Source organism: Pleurodeles waltl, chromosome 10, assembly GCF_031143425.1.
Source record: "Pleurodeles waltl isolate 20211129_DDA chromosome 10, aPleWal1.hap1.20221129, whole genome shotgun sequence".
NCBI classification, from domain to species: Eukaryota; Metazoa; Chordata; class Amphibia; order Caudata; family Salamandridae; genus Pleurodeles; species Pleurodeles waltl.
The window spans coordinates 1,009,220,899-1,009,233,093 of NC_090449.1; the positions used below are offsets into that span (position 1 = coordinate 1,009,220,899).

Below are 12,195 nucleotides of genomic sequence, written 5' to 3' on the forward strand. Positions count from 1 at the left end.
TCTTCTGTTGCTCTGAACTGGAGACCTTAGCTAACTCATGAGGGGCAGAAGGAACGACATACGTAGGTGGAGGGCGATCTAGTAACAAAAAATCATCATGTGGTTTATTAAGGATAGGATAGAGAGGTTGCCTAACGGTGTATTGGCAAGTTACCTGTAATTTACGTTCTTTCTCTTCTAGCTCCTTTAAGTCATTTATTTCTTTCTTTCTCATTTCCAATGCTTTCACATATACATTCTTACGCTGCTCTTTCTCAAGCAAGGCTTGCTCACGCTTCACTCGTCCACGCACTTCTTTCTCCCACATTCGTACACAGTCAAACATATCTTGCCTAGACTTTCGCTTACACATACATTGTTCCACATACTCAATCTTTCGCAAATCAAATGACCCATGCATAGGCCAACGTAACTCAGGATCCGCACGAGTGTATTTATTCCATAATGTGCTGTACATTATAGAAGAAAGACCATGTTTAACATACATATCTCTATTGGGCGTCCCCTCTGGGGGTGCCGGTTGCGATTCTTCCAGTCTCAAATTGGTACCATTACAAAAGCAACACATCCTACGAAGTGCGCTAAAAACAGGCATGCCAAAAATAGTGCAGAATATGCAATATTATAATCAAAGTAGCACTTAAGGTGCCGTTCAAATCAAAATTAAATTGGAGAAAATTCTCCTCATTACCTGCCTATATAAATTGCAATTTATATATCAATTCAAAGGACACAAATTGACTAGTCACCCAAAACACGAGAGCCACAGTAAGTAGTGCTAAACTACATTACCAAACAAAGGCATCAAAACCCACAGCAAGTGCCGTAAAACGGCTCTTACCAATCACCGGGTGTCCAGGTTCCAAGTGCAAAGTTCTAAAATCGACCAAATGGTCACTGCATGACGAATGAACAAAAAGGATCTCAGTCGAGGACCGGCGCCACCTGGATGGTCAAATCAGAAAGAAGGGAAAAACGCTGTGGTTCCCAAGACTCGGGTCTCCTCAGGCATTGATCGTCCGTAGCGAGATCCCAATCCTTCGTCGCGACCAATCTGTTGGGCGTCCGAGTCGCCGATGAGTCCCTGTTCGGGTGCCAATTTGTTGAAGTAAGCCTCAGCAAGGCCTACTAGTGCAAGGGGTTCACCCTTCTCTGCACAAAGTCCTCAGACCATGTAGGAAGAAGTTGGCACAGAAACTGAAATAAAAGACAAAGTTTATTAACCTCATGAGGTGGTACTACAGTTCAAACAGCACCCTTCGGTAATGTTTGAAGTAGCACACTGAACTGAGAGAGCATGGTCCTTTTATACCCACGCAGGGGCTAAAAGGAGGTACAATTATAGAAGCAAGACTTGCATACATGTAAGGTCATGTGGAAATGCACAGTCGACAGGTAGGAGGAGCTAACAGTTTTCAAGGACTAACAGCTGCAGGCCTTACTGAGCATGTGCGAAAGTGGGAGATGCTAAATATAATTTGTCACTAGGCAGATGTTCAAGAGTAGTTAACAGAAAGGTAGGACAGAGCACATGGTGAGCACATGGCAGCATGTGGAAGAGAAAATGGCTGCCATGAATACAAAATGGATTCCGCGAAATGTTCACAATAGTTACTAAATACAAGATGTCTTCTGCTAATGCTTAATCTAATCGCTGCTAAACTACAACAATGGGATCAGCTCCCCTGATCGTGGTTTGGGATACTTTTAAGGCTGTCATAAGAGGGGAAATCAGGAGTGTCACAAGTGTTAGAAATAAGAAGTCTAAGAATGAAGTGAGTCACTTAGAGACAGAGATGGCTAAGCTAGAGAATCAAATGATGGTATTCTTAAGTGTGGAAGAAAAACTCTCATTAGAAAAAAAGTTGAGTTTGCTGAGGGATCAGTTAGATGAATTATTACAGGCCAGAATCAAGAAGAAGTGCGAAGTTAGTAAGCTTGCTCATTTTCAGTATGGAGAGAGCACAGGGAAGCTGTTAGCTTGGCAGATCAAGGCAGATCACATTAGGAATGTTATGAAGGAGATTGACTGTAGGCAGACTGCGGAGAAGTGGACGAGTAGCTCAGACATAGAGACTGTGTTTCAGAGGTTCCTTGAAGGGCAGTACTCCGAAGAGAAGCTAGTGACTGAGGAGGATGTGAAAAATTGGTTGGGTACTAATAATTTGCCTAGTCTTGCATCCAGTGAACAGGCTTACCTGAACCAACAAATTATTCACGGAAAAGGTAAGGACAACAATAAAATCTAGTAAAGGAGGCAAAGCGGCAGGTCCGGATGGTATACCAGCGAAACTGTACAAGGTTCTGGGGATTTCCATACTACCCGCTATAACAGCTTTGTTTGGGTAGATTATGGAGTACTGTGTCTTGTTACCGAAAACCTGGAATGAAGCAACAATTACCTTGATTTTAAAACTGGGGAAAAACCCAGCCTGTTGTGAGTCTTATAGACCAATTTTGCATCTGAATATTGATTATAATATATTTGCTAAGTTGTTGGCTCGAAGGCTGAGTGGGTAAGTGGGGGGCTTCTACATTGTGATCAGAAGGGTTTCGTAAGATGAAGATTCCTGCACGAATCAACATTAAATTTGATTGGCAGTCGTAACGCTCAATGCAACAAAGGCTTTTGACAGAGTCAACTGGACCAATCTGATCACAATCTTAAAACAATACAACATGGGTCAAAAGTTCTGCAGAGCGGTCTGTTTGATGTATCAAGACCCATCTGCGAGAGTTTTAGTGAATGGGAGCTTAAGCTCACTTTTCAAAATATCTAGAGGAACCAGACAAGGCTGTCCCCTGTCGCCATTATTGTTCAATCTATATATTGAACCTCTTAGGCAGGATCCTTTAATCAGCCATTTCCATAAACTCTTCTGATTTTAGGGCTGCTCTTGATCATTGGGTGGCCAGAGGCGTTCAAAGCGCTCCAGGAACAGACTGAAAATAATATAAACTAGTCTAAGGGGGAAAATTAGATAATTTCTGTAAATTGAAAAATAAGTGTTAAGTGGATTAATGTTAAAAACATATTCCTTGAGAAAATACTTCTGATTACATCTAGTGTGCATAGGCAGAAGTAAGGTGTATGTTTACTTTTTATGTTTATGGTCTCGGAATTCATTGTTAATCACTGCAAGAAGAGCATTGCACAAAGAATCATTTTTGAAGTGAACTTTTATAGCTTTCTGGTAGAGTGTAATCACATTATATTGGATGACTGTGTTTTTCCCTCTGCAGAGCTTAGCGTTGGCATGACAACAGAAGGTATTGACGTGCGCAGTGTTGGAAATACACTGGTCCTTTACGAAACTGCCCTTATTGAAGCATTTAACCTCAAAGCGGCCATCGAATATCAGCTGAAGAACTGTAAGTTGAACAGATTTCTCACTGAATAAAAGCAAAGCATCTGTCTTCTCACCACATTAGTGGGCAGACTTTGTGTGTTAGTGTTACGAAAGTCAGCAACATATGGTAAGCCCTAGTTAGTAAACCTTTCCAGTTTGTCCTTGTCTTACTCCGGGCTTAACTCTTTCTTAACTTTTGAATGTCTAAGTATAAGGCATGTTTGCTCATGGATAAACCTTTTCATATTCACAAAACTTGTTTTCTTGATTAAACATATGCTACTTATCTAAATACATAAATGTGGCACAACGATGCCTGGACTTAGTCAACTGCTCACAAAAAATGCTTTGTGAATAACACCTGGAAATTCAGCGAAACTGCACACACCAGACAGGGGTAAGGCACAACTCTGTGCAGAAAAACCCCTGTCTTACTCTTGTCTAAGGCTGAGTTTCCAGTGGAACTTTCAATGACTGGTGGTTAGTACATTGCAGCAAAAAACTGAAACAAACATTTGCAAAGCCAGTTAGTGTGTTTTATTACTAACAGCGCTTTTTAAATGATTGCTGAGATAGAGAAGCATTATCAGTGTGGGAATGAAAGAAAGAGTCAATGGGTGTTTAAATGGATACATTTGTACAAGGACTGGAGGGGGGTGGTGGTGCAAGGGTGATCATGATGCTGTATCACACACATGGAAGCGCACCAAGTTTTTGAGATCAAGGAATACAGGCTCAAGTGTACATAGTTAATTTTGGGATCTTTCCCTAGACAATGAGTTCTGTCTCCTACATGTGACTTGGTCTGTCTGTGGAATAGGTGTGTGTGTGTGTGTGTGTGTGTAGAGTTCACTGACTTTAGTTGTATAAAAGCAGAAGTCAATCCAGTGTTTTTGGACTATGTCTTCTCTATTGTTTAGAGCTTTAGAACTAGACTTTGCTGTATTAATTTAGAACAAATATCTGTGCTTAATATTTCATATTTTCTTTTTCTTACTTCTAGATGAGGCAGCACAAGAGGCCTTAACAGACATGCCACCTCGTTCTGAAGAGGTAATAACATTTCTGGAGGAAGGGTGTGTACCTTTAGGTCTATAGCAACCGCATATGCTACTCTGCTTTTCAGGGAATTTTTTTTATCAAGTCTATATTTTAATGGTCTATTGAGCTTTTTTCTAGTTTTTTTTCAACTTTTTTTCTCTTACGATATGTATGGTACATCATATCATCAACTCTAAATAAAGCTGCATATCAAAGCTATTTACCTTTTCTACCAGGTATTTTATCGTTGTACCAGTTACACTTCCTTTGTTAACAAAATCACTGATCTCAGAGAATAACTTGAATATGGTTGTAGAGCTGCATGACTCGCTACACGATGATAGTGTTAACACTATCATAGTAGCCTTAAATAAATCAGCAGTGATCTTGTTCAAAGCCATACTCCAGTCAGCTACTAGCCTACTTTCCTTGTGCACCTTCCATGCCCATGGAGACCGCAACTGCTTTCAAGGTAGGTTGAATCTCTCTCAACATATTGTGCTTTGAGCTGCCTGCATACCTCCTGAAAGTATATTATCTCTGTTGGCTTTCATTTAACAAGGTCTAGAGATCCTGGAGATCTTGCTAGCAAAGAAGACAATCCTGAATTCAGCTTTTGTACTTCATCCCCAAATGCAGGAACTCTTTCCCAGAAGACATTAAGGAAGCATTCAATGTGCTTTGCCATCACAAAGCTCTGAAGATCCTTCCCTTTAAATCTCATTCCTTAACATAACTTCATTCTTTCTCTATTTCAACCATACAGAACACTGTTTAATATTTAGCAGTTTTTTGTGTCTCCATAAACTTGTGTATCTATTCATCATCTATAAAACTTTCCAGTGCCTTCATGGTTAAGTCTGTGTCAGGAGATGGATTATTGGTATGGGTAAGTATGCACCTACCACTAGCAATAAGGCCACCAATGCAATATAAGGTCCAGTCAAGGTTTCAATATATTTGCCCTTGGTTCAACCCTTGGTAGCTGGCTGCGAGCAGGTAGGCTTGACTCAGGAGAAGGTATGAAACACATTTAAATACACCAATACAGTAAATAAGTAAGACACAATACACAATAGAAAACCCCACACCAATTTATAAAAATAGAAAATATTTTTAACTTTAAACTGACACTAAAGCGACAAAAATCGAATATAGGGAACTGGAGATATGATTTTTTTAAAGATTAATTAAAAAAATTAGCTTTCTGATGGATACAACTACATGTGGATTCCTCACTCATTGAATTTTCCCCCTGCACCAGCTTTCGACTGAAATTTTCTTCCTAGCTTCTGCACGTCGACGAGGACGTCACAATTGCCCACGCGACGCCGTCTGACGTCATACAGGCAATAAGAGGTCCTCGCCGACGTCAGTTCCCTTTTTTCCGTGCCTTCTAACGACGGTTATTCTTCGAGGGAGCTACTGTTTCTACTCTGCGTAGTTACAGTTACTGTTGCTGTTTCTTTCTTCGAAAAGAAAGCATGTCTCAACGAAAGTCGGGTTTTAAGCCCTGCAGGGAGTGCGGAGGCAAAATGTCGGTGACAGACCCACATGTAGACTGCTTGTGGTGTCTCAGCTCCGACCACGACGTGGAGAAATGTGACTCCTGTCAACGGATGAACCCGAAGGCGTTGAAGGAGCGTGAGGTGAAACTCTTTTTGGCAAAATCCAAGAAGAGGGAGAAGTGGCATCAGCGCAAGTCATCTTCTCCAAAGTCCCATCGGCGTCATCGTGACTTCCGGTGTCGTCGCGAATCTCGGAGCCGGTCGAGTAGGGAGCAGTCGCGCTCGAGGTCGCCTTCTGTTTGACGCTGAAAGACATGGGAGGTTAGTCCCACCATCACTCCGCAGCCGCAGATGCCTCCTGCATCACCGGCTTCACTGGCTTCGCCGACTTCGCCTTTGAATCCACCATCTGTTTTTGAGGTTCCTCAATGTCAGGAGTTCTCACCGGCTTCTCAGACGCCGGGGCCGGCGCCGTTGTCACCTCGAGCCCAGGCTCCGCAGTATCCGTCTTTCCCGGCCCCAGGTGCTGACAGTTCCGCATTTTTAAATGCGATGTTTGCCATTTTTCAACAAATGGCTCCAGGTGGTGGACCGGCTGGTCCTTCAGGGCCATTGGCCTTCAATATTGGTGCTCCGGCTCCTTTATGACCGGCACCTTTCATGCCCTTCCTTCCAATGGGAGGTGCTTGCTCGGTGCCAGTTCCTTTGGCGTCGACATCACAGCCTGTGACGCCGAGTAGATCTGCTGGTCCGGCGCCGGAGAGTTCTCCTGTTCATCCTTTGCCTCATACGGCGCCGAAGAAGTCCACAGCGCCGATGGATCCGGCGTCAGACGGATCTGAGGATCGGCGTCAGGCATCGACGTCGGCTGACGCCCTGTCGACGCCAAGGATTGAAGCCAGGCTACATTCAAGAAGGCTTGCTCTTCGCCTCCTTGAGGAGCAGGAGTATCGGAAGCAGGCCCTGGAGGAAGGGGAGATTGAAGAACCTCTGGGAGATCTCCAGGGTTTGGATACGGCAAGTGGCTTAGACACTTCTCCAGAATGGGACTTAACATCTCCAGGACAATATACAGAGGAGGCTGCTTCATTCCACTCTGTAATAAGGAAAGCAGCTGACTTTTTGGACCTTCCCTTGCCGGTGTCTGAATCTAAACCCAATATATTGACTGAGGTTTTACATCCTGCTTCGACGGTTGCGGAACCACTTCTGCCATTTAATGAGGCTCTGTTAGAACCAATTTTGGAGATCTGGAAGAAGCCGGTGTCATCTTTGGCTGTTAATTGATCAGTGGCACGCAGGTATCGTGTGGCTCCTGCAGATCCGGGCTTTTTGTCTAGGCACCCGACCCCAGAGAGCCTGGTGGTTCAGGCTTCATGTTCATCTCGGACTGCCCCAGGCTCTTTTCCGGGGGTGCCTTCAGACAGAGACTCAAAGAAAATGGACCAATCTTCCAAGAAAGCTTTCTCATCATGCAGTATGGCTCTCAAGTCTACTAATGCCACATGCATTTTGGGCAGATACATCTACGCCCTAATGGAAGAAATAAAGTCGTCCCATACGGAGGTGCCTCAGGAGGTGTTGAGTCTGGTTTCAGATGCTCAAGCTGCGGCAACCCAAGTAATCCAGTCGGGGCTGGACACTACTGATTCTGTGGCCAGGGCTATGGGCACTGCTGTTGCTACGAGGAGACAGGCCTGGCTTCGTTCCTCTGGATTTTCATCTGATGTCCAGTCAGCCCTGCTGGATCTTCCCTTTGATGGGGATAAACTTTTTGGATCCAAGGCGGACTCTTCCCATGAGAGATTTAAGGAGAGTAGGGCCACGGCGAAGTCATTAGGCTTGCAGGCCTCCTCTTCTGCTTCATCGAGACTTTTCAGAAGATTTAGGGGGTTTGGTCGTGGCTCATCCTCCTCCTTTCGAGGCAGATTTCAACAGCAACCCGCCACTGCTCTCCCCTATAGATCATACAGGGGGAGGGGTAGGGTCCGAACCAGAGGAACCGCCCAGCAGCACTCTACCTCTTCCTCTTCCTCTGGAGGGGTGCAGCATGGGAAGCAGCCTTAGTCTTCCACCAATTCCTTCACATACCACTCCTGTAGGGGGGAGGTTATTGAACTTTCTCCACAAGTGGGAGGATATAACATCAGACTCCTGGGTCACCAGCATTGTGGGGAAAGGCTATGCCCTTCCCTTTCGGGAGTTTCCTCCCCCATCCCGCCCGCCCATCCTACTGTTCAGAAGAGCATCTCCTGTTACTAGAACAGGAGGTTCTAGTCCTCCTTTGAAAGGGTGCAGTGGAGTTGGTTCCAGAGCAGGAGAGGGGTCAGGGTTGTTACTCAAGATACTTCCTGATCCCCAAGAAGGATGGTCGGATGAGGCCAATCCTGGACCTGAGGATTTTGAATTGGTTCCTCAAACAGGAAAAGTTCAAGATGCTGTCCTTGACTCAGGTGCTTTTGGCGTTGAACGAAGGAGATTGGATGGTGTCTGTTGACTTGCAGGATGCTTACTTTCATATCCCAATACTCAAGTCGCACAGGAAGTATCTCCAGTTTGTGGTGGGATCGCGGCACTATCAGTTTGCGGTCCTTCCGTTTGGTCTTACTTCAGCACCTTGAGTCTTCACAAAGGTGATGCCGGTGGTTGCAGCAGAGCTCAGAAGGAAGGGGAATAGCGGTATTTCCTTACCTGGACGATTGGTTGATCAAAGCCAAGTCTCCGGAGCTTGTGCTACGTCACCTGCAGTCGACAACCCAGTTGTTGTTCGACCTGGGTTTTTCGGTGAACGTGCCCAAATCTCACCTGGAGCCCTCTCAGCGCCTCCTGTTCATAGGGGCAGTACTGGATACAACATTGAATCGCGCCTTTCCTCCGCCTCAGCGGATTCAGGACATTCAGGCGTTGGTTCCAATGTTTCAAAGTGGAGCGGTCATTCCAGTCCTCAAGGTCCTATGTCTGCTCGGTCTGTTTGCTTCTTGCATTCTGTTGGTCACTCACGCTCGCTGGCACATGAGGGCTCTTCAGTGGTGCCTCCGAAAGCAGTGGTCTCAGCACAAAGGAGATCTCGAGGGATCGGTAAAGATCTCCAGGGACGCTGCAGTGGATCTAAGATGGTGGGTTGTGGACGGCAATCTTTCCCAAGGAAGGCCGCTCTCGCAGCCTCCGCCAGTGACCACAGTAATAATGGATGCTTCCACTCTAGGGTGGGGAGCTCATCTGGGGGACCTGGAGGTCAAAGGTCATTGGTCTCCAGTGGAACAGATGTTTCACATAAATCTGTTAGAGTTGCGGGCAATACGTCTGGCTCTCAAGGCCTTCCTCCCTTCCCTTCGCGGTGAGTCGGTTCAGGTCCTGACGGACAATACTACCGCGATGTGGTATATATACAAACAGGGAGGAGTAGGGTCGTACCTTCTCTGCAGAGAAGCTCTGCGACTATGGTCCTGGGCAAGGGACCATCGGATTTGCTTGGTAGCAAACCATCTGGCCGGAGTCTTGAACGTGCGTGCGGACAGTCTTAGTCGGCACTTCTCGACCGATCACGAGTGGTGTCTTCATCCAGATCTAGCCCGGCAAATCTTCCAGATGTGGGGAATTCCTCGGGTAGATCTTTTTGCCACTCGGGAGAACACGCACTGCCCGTTGTTCTGCAGCCTCCAGTATCCGGTGCAAGGGACGTTGGGGGGCGCGTTTCAGATGTCCTGGGGGCGACGAGTTGCTCTACGCGTTTCCCCCCCATACCTTTGATTACTCGGGTTCTGAGGAAAATTCGCCAAGACCGAGCCCAAGTCTCATTAATACCTCCCTATTGGCAAAGGAGGGTATGGTATTCAGATCTTCTCCAACTCTCTCTGTGCCCACCGCTTCGTCTCACTCACAGGGCAGACCTCCTCTCGCAATCGCAGGGGCAGGTTTTACACCCCCACCTCCAGAGCCTGCACCTTCATGCCTGGAGATTGAACGTGGCAACCTGAGTTCCTTTTCTCTCCCACCTGAGGTAGTGGATGTTATTTTATCGGCCAGGCGACACTCCACTAAATCTATCTACGCTAGCAGGTGGGCTAAATTTGTGAATTGGTGTGGAGAGAAGCAAATTGATCCCTTGCGTGCCCACTTATCAGATGTCTTGTCTTTTGCGTTGTCCCTGGCACAGAGGGGTTGTACAGTGGCTACGGTCAAGGGCTATTTGTCGGCCCTGTCAGCCTTTCTGTGTCTTCCAGACCAACCTTCTTTATTTAAATCTCCTTTAGTATTAAGATTTTTAAAAGGCCTCATTAATAAGTTTCCTCCCACTTCTTTAATTATGCCTCAGTGGGATTTGAATTTAGTCTTAACGTTTCTTATGGGTTGACCGTTTGAGCCAATGCATTCTTGCCCCATAAGGTTATTGGTTTTGAAGACTGTTTTCCTTGTTGCAATTACTTCAGCTAGAAGAGTGAGTGAGTTGCAGGCTCTTTCTGTCAAACCCCCGTATACATCCTTCTATGTAGACAAGGTGGTGTTGAGGACCAAGGCTACTTTCTTGCCGAAGGTTGTTTCACCCTTCCATTTGGGTCAGACTATTACTCTCTCCTCTTTTTATCCTCCGCCTCATCCTTCGAAAGAGGAAGAAAGGTTGCATCGTTAAGACCCGAGAAGAGCGCTAAGCTTCTACGTGGACAGAACGAAGGAGTTTAGATTGGAGGATCAACTCTTCATCGGGTACGTGGGAAAGAGGAGAGGAAGGGCAGTCCACAAGAGAACACTCCAGGTGGGTCATTCTTTGCATTAAGCTGTGTTATTCTCTGGCAAAGAAAGAACCCCCTGATGGAATAAGAGCTCATTCCACCAGAGCTAAGTCGACCTCTTCGGCCTTGGCCAGGGGTGTTTCTGTGGTTGACATCTGCAAGGCCGCAACTTGGTCATCCCTCCACACTTTTGCAAAGCATTACTGCTTGGATTCGGAGGTTAGGAGGGATGGCCATTTTGCACGGTCGGTGCTGCAGGATTTTTTGGTTTGACCATTCAGGCACCCTCCACCGAGTGCGCTACTGCTTTGGGACTCTATTCAATGAGTGAGGAATCCACAGGTAGTTGTATCCATCAGAAGAACGAGTTACTTACCTTCGGTAACGCCTTTTCTGGTGGATACACTAGCTACGTGTGGATTCCTCACGGTCCCTCCCACCTCCCCGTTGCCTGTCTGGTCTTACCAAATTATCCTTGGGTGAGCTCCTCTTGGTAGTTTATGGCTTTTATATATAGTGTATATATTTACTTATGTATATAAGTACATGTTTAAAAAAAAAGTAGAAAAAGGAATTTGTGATATTGCTGTACCTAGTATGTATGTATATAATTTTGCGTATTGACATTTTTGAGCTGATGTTTTTATCTATTTGGTATAATTAAATATTGTTGTATTAATATTTGTTTCAATTGCCTATTCCTCTCAGAGGCACGTAAAAAATGTTGGTACTGACGTCGGCACGTCGGCGAGGCCCTCTTATTGCCTGTATGACGTCAGACGGCGTCGCGTGGGCAATTGTGACGTCCTCATCGACGTGCAGAAGCTAGGAAGAAAATTTCCGTCGAAAGCTGGCACAGGGGGAAAATTCAATGAGTGAGGAATCCACAGGTAGCTAGTGTATCCACCAGAAAAGGCGTTACCGAAGGTAAGTAACTCGTTCTTCTAGCGCCTAAAAGCCAGTAGCACCGACCGTCAGACATCTGGTCACGATTAAACGCCGACCACGATGGAGCCCTTCTCGAATACACTGAGCAGAAGGCCTCGGTCAAAATTTTACCTTCAGACTTGAAAACTTTTCTGGAGGATTTCCTCTGGACGTCGTGCAGTCCACTCCAGTCCACTCATGCAGCGTCATTGGATGGCTTTTCTGCGAGGCCCTAGTCAAATCCTGTAAGTCTGGAGCTTCCGAGCTTCCAGAGGGGCAAACCTGAAATTCAGGCCGGGTAGCGGTTAAAAGCAGTCGGCTTGACTCTTGTCGTCGGATCAGTCCACTTCTGGACCTTTTTCCAAAGTTGCTCCAAACTTCTGGAGCTTCTTCCTAAAGTTCCCCTTTAGGGTTCAAAGTGTCCAAAACACAAGTCCAAGGGACTCAACGCTCCGAGATGGTCCTTGGAATTTTGGGACTACAATTCACACAGTGCACCTAGCCAGATCCTTAAAAGCCCACTGGGTGCACTCCAGGCTGGGGACTTCTTGAGGGAGATGGTGCCGGGAACCTCTCTTAACCTGTTGCTTTCAGGGAGTACACTCCTTAATCCTTTTAGAAGCAAGGCAAAGTCCTCAG

At 45.9% G+C, this 12,195-nt stretch overlaps 1 protein-coding gene across 1 annotated transcript in view; it reads left to right on the forward strand.

The window, feature by feature from the left end:
• LOC138262126 (intraflagellar transport protein 70A) overlaps positions 1 to 12,195 on the forward strand; it is a 142,389-nt gene that overhangs the window by 64,585 nt on the left and 65,609 nt on the right. Inside the window, exons 7-8 of the mRNA XM_069211901.1 lie at positions 3,244 to 3,372; positions 4,354 to 4,403. Of these exons, the coding sequence (XP_069068002.1) occupies positions 3,244 to 3,372; positions 4,354 to 4,403 (179 nt within the window). The remainder of the gene's footprint in view (positions 1 to 3,243; positions 3,373 to 4,353; positions 4,404 to 12,195) is intronic.